Source organism: Orbicella faveolata, unplaced genomic scaffold, assembly GCF_042242905.1.
Source record: "Orbicella faveolata isolate gen_17 unplaced genomic scaffold, um_ofav_v1 contig_34, whole genome shotgun sequence".
Lineage (NCBI taxonomy): Eukaryota > Metazoa > Cnidaria > Anthozoa > Scleractinia > Merulinidae > Orbicella > Orbicella faveolata.
The window spans coordinates 2,087,284-2,103,345 of NW_028301563.1; the positions used below are offsets into that span (position 1 = coordinate 2,087,284).

The 16,062-nt window shown below is 39.8% G+C and overlaps 1 protein-coding gene and 1 long non-coding RNA gene across 2 annotated transcripts in view; both read right to left on the minus strand.

Annotated features, from left to right (window-relative positions):
* LOC149104279 (uncharacterized) overlaps window positions 1-16,062 on the minus strand; it is a 117,114-nt gene that overhangs the window by 41,735 nt on the left and 59,317 nt on the right. The window lies entirely within an intron of this gene.
* LOC149104283 (uncharacterized) lies at window positions 5,295-15,042 on the minus strand. Its single transcript, XM_089271986.1, has 6 exons — window positions 13,695-15,042; window positions 12,917-13,066; window positions 12,130-12,252; window positions 11,510-11,635; window positions 10,150-10,668; window positions 5,295-6,947 (listed from the first exon to the last, which is right to left on the minus strand). The coding sequence occupies exons 1-6, from the start codon at window positions 14,020-14,022 to the stop codon at window positions 6,607-6,609; spliced, it is 1,587 nt and encodes a 528-aa protein (XP_089128112.1). The 5' UTR covers window positions 14,023-15,042; the 3' UTR covers window positions 5,295-6,606.

Genomic DNA, 16,062 nt, shown 5'->3' on the forward strand with positions numbered 1-16,062 from the left:
CATGCCAACACAGACTCCTCAAACAAGGTTCAACAAGGCACTAAAATAGCCAGAAACACAGTCAATAAAAAGGTTATTTAACACTAAAAACTCAAATTAAATTCTAGGAAGCAAAGGGTGTGAGTACAAGACACCCGCCCCTAACCCCTGCTTTTGACAGCTGGACCCCAGACAACCCACCAGCAGATAGGCCAGGCCCTGGGCCATGTACCCAGCCTAGCCTTGACGGAGTCCTCCGTGGGGTTTAAGGCGCCTGCTTAGCCTGGATTCGGGCGCAGCCCGAATCCAGGCGAAAACCTAGCGGCTATGTTTTTGCGAAATCGCTCAGATATCAAGACCAAACAGGCTCCAGAATGCCAAATTGTCTCAACCTTGGCCTAGACATGTAGCCCCAGTAACACCTTGTGCTTTCGGGTCCGTGCCAGCTGCCTTTTGCCCTTAAGGCTTCAGGGCGCCAAATTGTCTCAATCTTGGCATAGACATGCAGCCCCGGTAACACCTTGTCCTTTCGGGTCCCTGCCAGCTGCCTTTTGCCCTCAAGATCTGACCGAGTTCGCAAACACATGCCCGCATTGACTCAAAGACAGTCCCACTGGCCAGAAGTCCTCTGACCCCCCCTCCCCACCCTGGCTAGGAGATTGGCCCTTGACGCATGCACGCTGCATGGACCACTCCAGCAGGGTGCCATGTCAACACAGACCCCTCAAACAAGGTTCAACAACGCACTAAAATAGCCAGAAACACAGTCAATAACAAGGTTATTTAACACTAAAAACTCAAAGTCTAGCAAGCAAAGGGTGTCAGTACAAGACACCCTCCCCTCCTCCCTGCTTTTGAGAGCTGAACCCCAGACAACCCACCAGCAGATAGGCCAGACCCTGGGCCATGTACCCAGCCTAGCCTTGACGGAGCCCCTCTCCCCACCCCTGGGTTTTAATGCGCGTGCTTAGCCTGGATTCGGGCCTTGGGCAGCATTTTCGACACCTCGGTCACAGTTTTTCACTATACGGACCTCCCAGCCGGCCAATAACATATATTTGTCTTTTTCTCAGCTCGTGAGCGGACGGAATTCAACAAATCCTACAATCTGATTGGTTCCTGGAGCAGGCGGAATTTTCTCATCCGGACCGCCACAGCGGGCGGAGTCCGTCGAGTTGATCTATTTTCCTGAACGAATTAGCGGTAATCGTCAACCTTTCGCCCTTTTTACACTTCCATCGACGATTAATTAACGCAAGTTTATCTCTATTTACCTTTAAATGGCAAGGAAAGCCACTGTAAGTAAATTCAATTGAGTTTGTAGCTCGGCGCTGTAATGGCACGCAATCCTCTGTGTGTGCGTGTGTGCGTGTGTGCGTGTGTGTGTGTGTGTGTATGTGTGAGCTATTAGATGCCGGAAATAAAATAAATAAATAAATATACATTTATATAGCGCCATTTTCCACTAACTGTCCATGGCGCTTTACAATACCTGACTGTGTAAGCATTCGTATATAAATGCGTTCGGAAATGTTGAGCAGTGTTTAAACAAATCTTCCGGAGATGTTCTATTCTGCTAATATAATAGAACTTCAATAACAAACTTTAAATGGGTTAGAGGAGCCTGCCTGACCTTGTAGCTTTTTCTGTGTCTCCAAAAGGACACACAGGCAGACATATGAAAACAATTCAAAGAAGAAGGAAATCCCGACATACGAAAGACCTACAAGCTATATATCTATGACATGATAATTATTTCATTACAGTCCAGTATTAAATCATATCAGAATAAAGTCGAACTGGTACACCAAGTAGGTGGTTTTTCAAGTTGGGTGGAAGCCAACCATAAGACTTAACCTACTTGCACTACCCACACTTGTGTTTATACTCGTTTGTTTTCATAAATAGCATTTGATATAAAACGATGGCATCAAAGTTCAATTGAAACCTTTAAAAGGGTGTCTTTTGACTGTTTTCGTACAGTACGAAGTGAGTGCATCTGTCGATACACCCACCCAAAGGTCAACGAAGTGGGAAACAGCATGCGTTCACGCACAGCAAATGTTTTCTTTGCATACGTAACTAAGCAGCATTTTCTGGAGAATCCATGCAGTAATAAGCCCACTGCAAGTTTCACTTATACCTGTGAAGAATTTAGACTTGAAAACAAATCACATTTTAAATTCAAGTTTATATGTGACTTGTTTTTTGACGACACTTCAGTTTCATGAGATTTTATTAGCACCCGGTGCAACGTTTTTATGACATATAAGAAGTGTAGGAATAGACCACATATATGGCTCATTAAACCGGTTAGGACAAGAACTGGTACAATGTGCTTTCCAAGACTTCGGAAATAGAAAGAAAACTGGGACTTTTCTGGGCGAGAAACTCCAAACAATAATAAAAGCATAGCATGTTTCACTTACATTTATATCTGTGAAGAATTTAGAATTGAGAACAAATTACATTTCTAATTCACGTCTTGTTCATTGAAGACAAACTCGGCAACGTGATGATTATTAGCATAAGGTTGACCGTCTTTATTTAACTAAAAACTTAAAATAAGTGAAGGGTAAACTCTACATCAATACGAAATATGATTGATCTCGATCCTATTTAGTTCTGCCACAATCCTCATTGCGCATTTACAAACTTAATTTATTACCATAATTTGCCACGATGGTCTCCAGAGTTTAAGGTGACCGAACACAGTTTTCGCGCGCGGTCTTCCTAACTCGATTCAGCGAGCGCACAAGGATTGCAAAAGACAAACATGCGGTCGATACAGCGATCATTCTATTTGCTCAATATCCGCACTCTCCGTGCTATTTTTCTTCGTAATTGAACGCAGTGTATTGGTGGTTTTAGTGTTTTATTACAAAGGTATCATAGAGAAGGTAGCGATGCAAAGAACCCAGCAATCCTCAGCTTTTTCTTTGTTGCCAAAAGAACTCAGTGAAATGCATCGCATGCGTACTAAGTCAATTTAGTGCGATCGAATGCGAAATAGTTTTCCAGCCTATTTCTCGAGAACCACCCATTAGAATTTCAAGAACTTCGGCCCAAAAGCACTTTAAGAAATAAGTAACTGGAGTACTGAAAAAAGATAAAATTTAACAAAAAGAATTCTAGAAATTCCAGCGAACCTTCAACAAGGGAAAAGTAAAGATCTCTGTTAAATTATTATCAAAATAGTGTTAGCTTGTGAGTATCGTTACAAGCTTGTTGCATGCAAAATTTAAAGAAAATCTAATGACTAGATTTTCTGCAAATAAACAAAACCGATTTTAAAGACCTGTTTTCTACTTGTGCATGTTGCCATGGCAATGGCACAAACCTCGTCAGCCTAACTATATAAAAAAAAGCAAAGTTTGTGTTGTCAACAGTGTTAAGTTGCTTGCAGCTTTTTTGGCGACCAAAGGATCAAGGGTTTTAGAGAAAAAGGTGAATGAAACACAGGTATCAAAACCTGTGTTCAGCCACCTTAAATTAAGAGTCTCCTAAACTTGTCAAGTGAAGTCAAGTTTTTTGACCAATCATTATTGAAGCGCTCTTTACCACAGGTTACTAAAGTATGTTTTTAATTGGTATGGAGTTCTGTAGGAAATTGCGTGGGTCCCAAAATTCGATGAAAACTCTAAAACCTACAACACGGTTTTCCTTTAATATCTGATATGTCTTCTTAGCCTTTCGATTTAGCCCTTACATTTTGTATGTGCGCCGTTTGAGCGATATTGGTTTCAACGGTCCAACGCATACAAAAACTAGACGTGGTAAGACATGAACGTGGATAGAGCAGTTACTTTTGCAAACTTTTTGAAGTGGTCTTTAAAAATTGGTCGCTATCTGGCGACGTCTTCTGTTTTGCCCTGCCTATTTTTATTGAGCGTCAGACCGCTTAAACCAAAATGTCCAATTAGCACACAGAAGCACTAAATCTATCGAGAGAAAGATAATAGCAGGTAGGGTTTAAAGATACTGTAGCTTTTCAAATAAAAAGAAAAAAACATAACGAAACAAAAATAAGTCCCTCTCTCACCCCCTCAAAAAAAAAAAAGAAAGAAACAGATAGTTTCTAGAATGTTTGATACAATTTTAAATACATACGAAATTAATATACCAGATCGAACAATGACAGGAGCACTCCAGAATACGAGAATGTTGTCATGCTATCATGGCTCGATCTGATCGGTTGCCTCTTGCTATTTTTCGCCTCTAAGATCGGAATCCGCTACTGCTCAACTAAAAACAAAAACTCATGTAAGTTAAGAAGCGTGTTAAATAATACTACCACGAGTTCCCTTTAGTTATAGCCTGCGAGCAACCTCTCCACTAGTTCAAGAACCGATAAGAAAGCTTACTTGTAGCAACATTGTAAGTTTGCTTAAATAATTATGTTTGAAATATTCTTTTTCTTTTTCGGCAATTGTAGACTATTTCCAGAAGTAGCACTCTTTTTTCTTCTTTTTTGAAAATATATCGAAATTTTAGAACGTTCTACAGTTGTTACAGGGACCGCGGAGACCATTTTAAAGTGATAGGGCTAAAAAATCTGGCCAATACAAACAAACTTTAAGGTTACTTTTAAGTAGTAAAATCCATACTTTATCCATGTCAGCTGGAGCTCTAGAAAACAAATCCCAGCAGTAAAAGTGGTAGGGCAATAGCCCTGCCAGCCCCTCCCCCTTCGCGGTCCCTGTGTTATTGTTACGTTGTACCTTTGCTATCAGTAATGAAGGACTAGGTTAAGGGCTATCGAACATAGGCTTCAGAGTTTTCTCCATCGACGTTGAAGACGAACGGGCACATTTAAACTTATTTAATGAGCTCTCTATAGTTTTTTCGCTCTTCTCTCGAAACTCGCAAAATTCTCATCCACACTGTTTTGTTTCCAGAACCAAAACTAAGGCAAAGAAAATTGAACTGCGCCAAAATATTGTCGAAAACTCCCGAGGAAAACTTCTCCACCAGGGAAGTGGCGCGTGTAACGAAACACTCATTTGCATCGGACATATTTAATGAGCTTTCTAACCTTCTTCTTTCTCCCCTCGAGCTCCAAACTTACCTAAATTCGTTTCAAAACTCTATTCCTTCTTCTTTCTCGGAGAAATAAAGCGAATGAAAGCATACACATACCAAAAACATTCCAATTCGCCAAGTTTTTCTTGAACTAAAGATTGAAAGGTTCGCGGGTAAGGGCAAGGGTAAGGGTAAAGGTTTTGGTAATTGGGAAGAGGGCCGCACACCCCCAAGGGAAAAGTTTTCCGCGAGTTGCCAACCTCACTCGCCACAAATAAATAGGAAGACAGACGCATATATTCTTTTTTATTACAATGCTGACGAAGGAAACATAATTTTATGCTCTGTGCAGATTGTGGCCCGACTGAGATCACATTCTTATATCTGTTTTGAGATTACTTTAATTGTTTATGCTCTGTTTTAGGCCTCTATAATATATAGTCGAGACCTGATAGAGTGCCTGGATGAGGGGATGCATTATACTCTATGGAAATCTTAAAACTATCCCTGTTAACATTATCTTCCAGCCCGTGCAAGTCTGGAAGGTGGAACAGTAGCCACATGCACACGTGTTACACTTATCCTTGTTAATTCTTTAGTTAGTCAAAGAGTTTGGAAAACCCACCTGAGAGTATTAAAGTGTTTTTAACACTAGAAAAAGAATGAATAGCATCAACATCTTACTCGAGGTAGTTCTCTTTTAGTTGTCATGCAAAGTTGCGTGACAAATTTCAATAACACAGTTTCAAATTTATAAACTTGAAGGTGATAATTAAACAGTAAATAGACTATCCTAACAAGTTTGTGGGGCAGGTTGGCCTTTCGTCAGGCAGAGCCGAATCAACGCTCTAAACATCATCTCTAGAAACTCGCTACGGCGGTTGATTTACCTTTATCAACGTCAAATTGATAATTCTAATCAACAATGATTTAGATAAACATATACAGGCAAAAACTAACGATAGACAAATCCGACGTTTCGGCGACATCTTGGCGCCATTGTCAAGGGAAACTAATTAAATATGCGGTTTCAAGAGTAACTAAGAGTTCAGAGTTTCTAATTTGTATAAGTTAGACAAAGACTTTAGCGCGAACTGAGTCTGATTGTACATTTAAACACGGTCGTAATTGTTTAATGAGTAACATCTCATCTAATTTCTCTTCAATAGACGACATGAATACGTTGGCTAGCAAGGGCCCAAGGGGGGACCCCATCGCTACTCCGTCGCTCTGTTCATACAGGGATCCATTAAATTGGAAATCACCATTTTAAAAGATGGTGTTGTGATGTTAAGCTGATATATTTCCAATCAGTGTAACCTGACGTCTTATCGGCTATTACGACTATTACTACAATGGTTTTGTTGACTACTTAAGAGCTCAACGCTTGTTGCTTTATATTCAACTAAACGTTAAAGACAGCTGTACGATAGTACACTCAACGCCATACCCCCAGTAAACTGTTTATCCTTTTCCCCTTAATTAAGAAGTGTTCTGGCACAAATATCGCTATTCCAAAGAAAACAAAATCAACTGTTCACTGCGAGGTTGCACAACCAGAATATATCGCACGAAAAAAGGTTATGTGGGAAGTGGTTTGATTTTCTACAACAAATTTATGGTCACCTGACCATGGCCAGCTGTTTTATAACAGCATTCATTTTGCTGATTTGTTCCAGCGTTATAAGATCCTCCCCCTCCCCCACAGGAGTCGTTGACATCATCTCCACTGCTTCCACCAGAGTACCCCCCACCGCCGCCAGCACCTCCTCCAGCTCCATAAGCACCACCACCACCACCAAATCCTCCATCAGCATTGTAAAGCTTGGCTTTTCCGCCCACTCCTCCCTGACGAAATCCTCTACCACCTTCTCCTCCATATCCCATGCTACCACCAAACTGTGTTGAACTTCTTCCATTTGAGAAAAATCCGCCACCACCACCACCTAAACAAAATAATACAAAAATAACTTGTTGTTACTACCTAGCCTTAGCCTGTTTAGCAGGATACAAGCTTAGCATGTATTTTAGACAACGGACCGTGACTGATCAATTTTACTTTCGAAGTGACATGTTAATTTTTTTTTTGGTTTCAACCGGATGTGGCAGATCCAGCGACAAATACCTGCACGTTATTAAAAGAAAGAAAAAAACGTCTTTGTCTATTTTTGTTCATATTCAGGAAATGCAGTGGACAGGACGATTTCATGTTAATTGTACTTGTACCAATCAGATGCCGCAGATAAAGGGTCAAAGCTTTAATTCAAGGGCTGTCAAAGCGATATTCACGAAACCATGTTACTAAACGTAATGGTCGTTGTCGTGTCTATTTTTTTTCTTTTGTTGTAATACCTATTTTTGCCTTTTTTACGATTTCATTTTATTTGCCGTGAAAGCGAACAGAAAGTCAGAGTTTAAAGCACCAAATATGCTCAAAACAGTACATGCGCACCGTTTTTAACCATTTTCTACTCCCTTTCATCTTTGCTTACCTTACGTTTAAGTTACCACGCCTCAAAGCTGACTTTAATTACATTTTTGCATTTAATTCAAGGCTTTATGATTTATTAAAAAGTTCAGAAAAAATGGTGCTACATTTCTGCCGGAAATAGTCCTCGAAGGGATGTTAAATAATGAATGTGTCACAATAGTAACAGTTAACATCCCTTACGGGGCAAGTGTAACTTAAGGTTCGCAGGGGTTCATTGGAAATTCTCAATTCCTCCTGTGGCATCTGTAGTGCTTACAAAGGTCGATTAGGTCATTATCGTTCGCTGGGGCAAGGAAACAACACGTGTAAAGCACAACATGGCAGCCTTATGTGCCTATTAACCGATCTTTCCGAGCCGTTGCTAAGGACAATTTATTCTCATATAACCTCCTCATTTTTAGTTAGTTCAGAGTTATTTCATGTGTTTTAGCTTTTTCCTGATCAGTAACACTAGTGATGACATCATCAGGCCACGCCCATGGTCATGTGACTAATACAGAAAAAATGCAAAGGCTCCCAGGGAAATTACTTTATCGGGATTTTTTTCATTGATTTAATATTTTAACCTAAATCCTCATTACGCTATGCATCGATTTTGTTTCATTTCTACAAGGTCAGATTTTGAGAGCTTTTCAAAACATTGAAAAGTTCGTTATTTTCTGAAACAAGCATGATTTCGAAAAAGGAATGCCTAGCTATGTTTCCAAAGTTGGCTTTAATCGAAATTCGTCAAAAAAGGCTCGATTTAATGAAAAACCGCGTTTCCTTTAGCATTTTAAGAAACCGGAAGTGCACCCGATATCTATTGAAAGTTACCCTATCAGCGCGTGCGCAATTTACACTACCAGCGCACTTCGGTAGGTCAGACAAAGCCACGCGGAGTTAGTTTTTTTCTTTCTATTGCTCTTGTTTTTCTGTCTTTCTCTTATTTTGTCTTTGCTTGTACTTTTTCCTCTTTGCATTTTGTGAAATACAAAGAAAAACATCTAAAATGTAAGCGAATTTGCAAGCTTTTGAGTTGTTATTATTTTAAGCACTCAGCCTGACGTAAGTAACCGGAAGTGAAATTTCACCCCCTTAGCAACGCGCGCGAGCGCGCGCATGAATCGGTTAATGGGCCCTTGAGGGCCCATTCACTGATCTTTTCGAGCTGTTGCTAAGGAAAATTTATTCTCATATAACTTCATAATTTTTAGTTAGTTCAGAGTTATTTCATGTGTTTTAGCTTTTTCATGATCAGTAACACCAGTGATAACGTCATCAGGCTGCGCCCATGGTCATGTGACTAATACTGAAAAAATGTAAAGGCTCTCAGGCAAATTACTTTATCGAAATTTTTTCACTCGTTAAATATTTTAATTTAAATCTTTATTACGCTATGCATAGATTTTGCTTCATTTCTAAGAGGTCAGATTTTGGGAGAATTTCAAAATATTGAAAAGGTCGTAAATTTCTGAAAAAAGCATGATTTCGAAAAAAGAATGCATAGCTTTGTTTCCAACGTTCGCTTAAATCGAAATTCGTCGAAAAAGGCTGGATTTCATGAAAAACCGCGTTTCCTTTAGCATTTAAAGAAACCGGACCGATATATATTGGAAGTTACCCTATCATCGAGTGCGCCAGCGCACTCGGTCAGATCAAACAAAGCCAACGGATTAGTTTTTCTCTTTCTATTGCTCTTGTTTTTCTGTCTTTCTCTTATTTTGTATTTGCTTGTACTTTTTTTACTTTGTATTTTGTAAAACACAAAGAAAAACATCTAAAATGTAAGCGAACTTGGAAGTTATTGAGTTGTTTTTATTTTCCGCGCTCAGGCTGACCTAAGCAACCGGAAGTGAAATTTCACCTCTTTAGCAACGTGCGCGAGCGCGCGCATGAATCGGTTAATGGGCCCTTAAGGGAACTGCTCGATTATAATGCGTGTGCGGAATAACCGCGGTAAACAATGACTGTTACTATTTATTAGCTGGAGCACACGCTTAAAGGGGTCCATTTGTTATGCGCCCCTAAGTTGCATGCAGACAAGCAAAATGAAACCAATGGCCTCACGAAGATTCTCCTAAACATCTAACCACACAACTACATCACGTGACGAAAGATTCTCTTTCGCCAATGGTGTAACGATACTGTGAGATAGCGGCCTGGTTACCCTGTGTTGATGTGAGATAGCGAACACAGTTGTTGTACGTAGGACTTTTCAGGACTACGGAATTACAGAGCCTTCACAAAGCTGTTCTTGTGTTATTTTTTGCCTCAAGATCCTTACAAATGGAGTCCAGATATGTACACGAAAATTTGCAATCATCGTCATTATTTTTATTTGTCATTGTTTAGGAGGTCCAAAACAAGTAACTTAAATAACTCAAATAAATTTATTGCGATAAAGGTGAATGTTATCAAATTAACAAACATTGAAATTGATCCCAGATGACGTCAAATGTGGTAAGAAAAAACAAATGGCACACGGGACACAGCGTAATGTGTCACTGATGTTCTTACCACATTTTGATGTCCTCTCTGATCTGTTACTGAACAAACGCACGGCAACATGGAGTCTGTGTGTTATAACAAAAAAAAATTTGTTGATGACGATTATAAGTAAGCACCAATCAAATGCGATAATATTTTGAATGATTATATAAATATACTCTACTCACCTGAATTACTACCATCAGCGGTCTGAGCACCATATCCATTGCTCCCCCCTGACCATGATCTGTACCCAGACTTCCCTGTCGTGCTCGTACTGGCATCACATCCTGCATGTCTTGAGCGTGGAGTTTCTACGCCACCTCCACCTCCAGCTATTATCAGAGGTGTGTTGCTTCCTTTCACAACAAATGTTCCGCCACCACCTCCAGAGGAAGAAGAAACCGTATTGATTCCTCCTTCTTGACCAACCAGTATTTGAATGATTTCACCTTTTAATAGGCTGAAAGTTCCAATCATTCTTGCACCTCTTCCTCGGTACTGAGAACTATTAGTGTATGTATCATACCCCCCGGCTGCTCCTACTGCTTCTATTCGATAATCACCAGTGTACGGCACAGTCCACTGTTGAATACCGCTGGACAGTGCAACTTGACCGTCATGATCATGACCTGTGTAGTAACTACCAAGTGTTATAGGTCCAGATCTTCCACTCGCACCGAGACTTGTGAAGACAGCGTTGAATGCTAGGAAATTAAACATTAAATAAATAAATAAATAAATAAATAAATAAATAAATAAAGTACATGGCAGTGCATGGCAGATGAAAATATGTATAGTTAGCAGGTGTAATCGATAATAGTGCCGTTTTCTGTCACTGACTTGTATATCTCGTCTCATGACTACATTTACTCAATTTTTAAATATTTAGCAGTCGTATTATGTTTAATATGGAGAGAAAAAAATACTAAAAGACACGTAGCATTATAGTTTGGTATCACTTCATTCTTTCTACGGGTAAGAAGAAACATGCAGAAGGCGCAAATGTTAAATATTTTCGTGGGAAAGGATAATACACACGACAAAGGCAAAATAAAAGCGAATTTTATAGAAAGATCAGAGGCGGAGTTAAAAATTTCTGTGCTGGCCTATAAACATGGTGTGGTAAGCTTCTTTTTGCACAAGGAAATTCTTATTGCCCCGTTGATCTAAATTGCAATTTATTGAGCATCTAAAATAAACTTTAGTTAACTAAACTGCTCCCAGTTGTTTAAACTCTGAACTTTGACGAGCGAAAAGGCGATGCAAACCAGTACTTTTTCACTATATTCACCATCTAACCATGCATATTTTAGTGTGAGAAGTTGTTGCACGATAAAAAAGGAAATGGCAAATGCTTGCACCCTGAATACGAGGCTTAACCTGTAGTTGGAAAAATATTACGGTATCTAGGAAAGGTCTATTTTGTTGACGTGAGCAAAGATTGACCTATCAGCCGTAAATGCCGATTGTAGTTCAGGCGTGTCGACAACGTGCATGACTGGCCACCCCATAATCCAATAGAACGGTACATTTATCTACCTTTACCTGTTTTACATGTTTTCCCATCCCCACTGTATCCAGCTTTGCAGGAACAAAGATAGGAACCAAGAGTGTTCTGGCAGTCGGCATTGACATCACAGACTCCAGCTGAAGCACTACACTCGTTTATGTCTGACAACAAAGAAAATAAGAAAACAACATAATAACTACTGGCAAGAGATCCAATCTGATTTGATTTCAATTTTTTTTAATGTAGTTGTTTTGTAGGAGAGTAGGTAGGTTATTAGGTTGGTCGCTGCAGCTGGGTGGGTAGGTTGCCGCAGCCGAATGGGTAAGTCGCTGCAGCTGGATGGGTAGGTCGCTGTAGCTGGGTGGTTGGGTAGAAAGCTAGACAGGTTGAGAGCAAGGTTACCTAATCGTCCCAGAGCGGAACTCTTAAAAGATTCATGTAGCATGCGTTCAAAGCAAATCGAACAAGTTAAGTCTGTAGTAACAATACAGTTTGTTATCGGTTGGCCGTTTTATCCACGAAGTTCATTTATTTGCTTTCAGACACAACATATATCGGTAGCTAGGTTGGTAGAGAGCTGGGCTGGTTTTAAGCTGGTGACGTACTTTAGGAGACGTACTTTAGGTGTAGCTTATTTAGATTATGCAGACCCTACCTGTGCATGTTTTTCCATTTCCTGTGAATCCAGCTTTACAAGAGCAAAGATATGATCCACGAGTATTCTGACAGTTGGCATTAACATCACATACCCGAACGGAAGCATTACACTCGTTGGCATCTGAAATATAGCAATAAAAACGACGATAAAATGGCATCGTAATTATGAGCAGACACTACAATTCACGAATTTCATTTTATTTTGTTTATTTATTTACTATTTTTTTCCGTATATCATGCCTCACCTGGCCTTGCTCACTTAATAAAAGATAGAAGCATTTAAGGAACCAAAGGATATGTAATATAATATAACTGTATAACTATGCCCAGGCTTAGGAGAACTAGTGGAGGCGCGGTGGCCTCTTGGTTAGTGCGCTCGTCTCCGGATCGAGTAGTCAAGGTTTGAGCCCTTGCTTGGGTCATTGTGTTGTGTTCTTAAGCAAGAAACTTTACTCTCACAGTGCATCTCTCCACCCAAGTGTACAAATGAGTACCAGCGAATTTAATGCTGGGGGTAACCCTGTGATGCACTAGCATCCCATCCAGGGGGGTGTAGAAATACTCCTAATTGCTTCATGCTACAGAGACCGGGTTAGGCTCCGGCCTTATCGGCCACTTAGCTCGTACGCAAAATTTACGTTTAGGAGAACTAAGTTATTTTACCGCCGTTCTTGTAACCTCTATCGTCACTCACCTTAAGGACTGGACTTAAACAGATTGGCCACAGGCAAAAGAAATCAATTGTACATAATTATTCTTATTAGCATTACTTGACTCTTACTTACCCACAGTCCTCATGTCACAGTGAGCAAGTGCAATCTTCCCAATCCCAAAAAAATGTAGCCAGTACTTGCCGTCAACCGCGTACTCTCCTTCACTCGCCTTGATTTCTTGGCAAGATTCTGCGGGCATTTCCGGAATGGTACCGAGACGGACTGGCGAAAGACAACAAAATCGATGTCAACAAGAAATTCTTCTTGGAGTGTTTCAGAAGGTGAAAGCAAAAAACTAAAACAAAAAAAACAAAACAAAACAAAACAAACAAAACAAACAAGCAAACAAACAAACAAACAGTGAAATAAAAGCCCTGGGAGTACTCCCCTTTATTGGGTATATAGGCATGTGCAGCGCCAACTGTTAAAGTTTTGGTCATAAGCTGTTACATTTTTCAGATCATGAATAGGGCAGGGAAAATTGCAGATTTTGGTCATAAATAGGGTGAGGGTTTTGGGAAGCGGACCGCGCACCCCCACGCAATTTTTCTAGCAGTACTCCCAGGAATAAAAGATCAAACTCATTAAAACTTAGTGTGAAAATTCAGATTGGTATTGTGAAATGAAAGGATGGTTTTCGGCAAGGTAGTAACCACAAGCATAAGCCGATATTAGCAGATGTAGTGCAATGTTGATAATAAGCGCCTTTAGTGTGGACAATTTCCTAACAAAGCTCTACGGCGGCTACGTATGTTGCTTACATCATTGTAGTTACACTCGTGTGCTATTGAAAACCAGTGGATCAACAATATTAGCTCATGAATTTAATGTTTTGGTCGCATGAATTTACCTCTGTTCTTGTCTCGTTTGAAGTAATATCTGTCAGAGTCGGGAACGAAGTCTTCAGGTCTGGCTTCCTTGGTACGGTTGCTCAATTCACACGTGCCCCGGGAAATGACGTAATTAAAACTTTGGCATCTAACGTCGCGATAACATTCCCGCAGGCACGCATCACCGAGTGATGCTCCCGTGATCTTCTTGAAGATGTGTCGCCGTAGCATCATTCCCGAGATGGAATATTCAGCTTCACCGCTGCATTCCTCAACAGCTGATTCAACGAACGACTGCTGACTCAGCAGAAACACAGCTATGATGTAAATGCGCTGCAAATATATCATTTTTTCAAGCTCTGACTCTGTTAAGCTCAAGAAGTACACCGTAATCCTGAAGATAATGGTTTAAAAACAAAATTAATAAACAGATGAGAATATCAAAAACAACACGACTACAAACTAGCTGGGTTGGACGGTTAGTCACAGGTAGACTTACTAGTACCATTTTGCAAACATTTGGAAGATATATCGCCCTATACGCCGATTTGTTTGACCAAAATCAGTGAATATAGTTCAAAATGCAATCCTTGCACGTTTTGTCGTACAGATAATCGAATTAGAATGGCAACTACAGAGAGCTCTCTGGCCTTCCTATAACATGCGCTGATATCAATTTTTGTAGTAGTTGTTCTCGTACAAAATCAAACCCACCTATTACGCTTGTGAAAGTCTTCAACATAACAGGTGGCTGTGGAAATCTGTTTGTAGAAATAACTGTATCTTCAAAGATTGAGGTCTGCAAAGAAACATGTTCTCCCATGCTCAGTGAAATGAAAAGCAAAACAGAATAACTTATTGAATATCTTGAATAAAGGATAGAAAACTTCTTGCCCTTCTTCTTTTCTTTTCTTTTCAATTCCAGAAGTGAGAGTACAATTTTACAAGTTAAAGGAGTTCACTCCAAAAAGCTTACTTTTTAGTCTTCGTCCATAGCAAGTAAACATTCAGCTTTTACACTCACCGAAGTTTCAGCCTCTGAAGTGCCCGCTATCCTGACGAAATTCGTCTCGAAAGAAGCGACTTCGGAGGCCGCCATTTTGAAACGGTCTTGGCAGCCAGGCCGTGTTTATGCGACGTCATTCCGTCCGACGCGAAATTGGCGGGAAGGAGAAAAACCTGCAACCTACTTGGCATCCTTCACAAGGTCAGAAAAATCTATTTTTTTCCAAGCGATTATCCACTTCACTACCTTCAATGCTATCATTTCGGAGTTTGGAGCATGTCTGGCTCAAGAGCAGTCATAACCTACAGTGGTAGTTAAAAGGCTTGTCGGGAGCCATTTGGACAAAATGACGTCACGAAAACGCGGCCTTACAGCTGAGTACTATTCAAAATGGCGGCAACGATGTTCGAATTTTGGGCTTCTTTGGAGACGAATTTCATAAGGAAAACCTGCACTTTAGAGTCTGAAACTTCGGTGAGTGGCAAAACATAGTGCAAGGTTTCTATTAGCGTTAAAAAAAAGTGTTATGTACGTTTTTTGGAGTGACCTTCTCCTTTAAGAGCAAAATGCAGTAGAAATGCCTTCAGCCCTAGTGTATGCGCTTATGGTTAAGTTGAAATAAACTCGTAATTTTCAATACTTTTAGAACTATCTTCCATGTGCAAAGCGGAAAAAATGGAATCGAATATAAAAGAATACTGATTGACTGCTTCGCTACACATCTCTTCATTAAAATGTTATGATGAAGATCAAAGTTTCTATGAGTAGTAGCGTTAACACCGTTAGCCACGATTATGGCATTTCTCAGATCTAAATGTTCCGCCCGTAAACATCACCTGCGGTTGACATCTGTACATAAGTAAATATTAAGGGACTGATGATTTCAATTTCCTTAGTAAATGTCGCTCTCAAAATCGAAAATGTGACAGTAAATTTTCAAGCACTTGATGACATATTTTAAAAGCTACAGGTTTTTAAAGGTTTTTGGAACATATTAAGTATTCGTATGATCACATAATATGTGTTTGTTTTTAATTTTCGTGTTCATAAGCCCACAATGTTTTTAGCTCAGTTTTGGGGTTTGCTTTTAAAAGCATTTCTCGGTTACCTGTCAGTCAGGGGGCGTGATACAGCGAGGTTGAAATTTTCAAAGTTCCATTAATTGATGGAAGCAAACCAATTTAAGGTTTTAGACAAGTCTTCAACATTGAACATATATATATATATATATATATATATATATATATATATATATATATATATATATATATATATATAATTTTTTCTTTTTTTGATAGGGAACGCGAGCATCAACCTAGAGACCTATTAAGCGAAGACAGGGTGAGGTGAGGGGTAAATATGAGAAGAAATTCACTTCACTT

Excerpts from the sequence above, each read along its gene's own strand:
- LOC149104283 (XM_089271986.1), bottom strand. The coding sequence starts at position 14,022 with ATGATATATTTGCAGCGCATTTACATCATAGCTGTGTTTCTGCTGAGT. Across the intron at positions 10,669-11,509 it reads TGGGAAAACATGTAAAACAG|CATTCAACGCTGTCTTCACA; the intron begins GTAAAGGTAGAT and ends TTAATTTCCTAG. Across the intron at positions 6,948-10,149 it reads CGCTGATGGTAGTAATTCAG|GTGGTGGTGGTGGCGGATTT; the intron begins GTGAGTAGAGTA and ends TATTTTGTTTAG.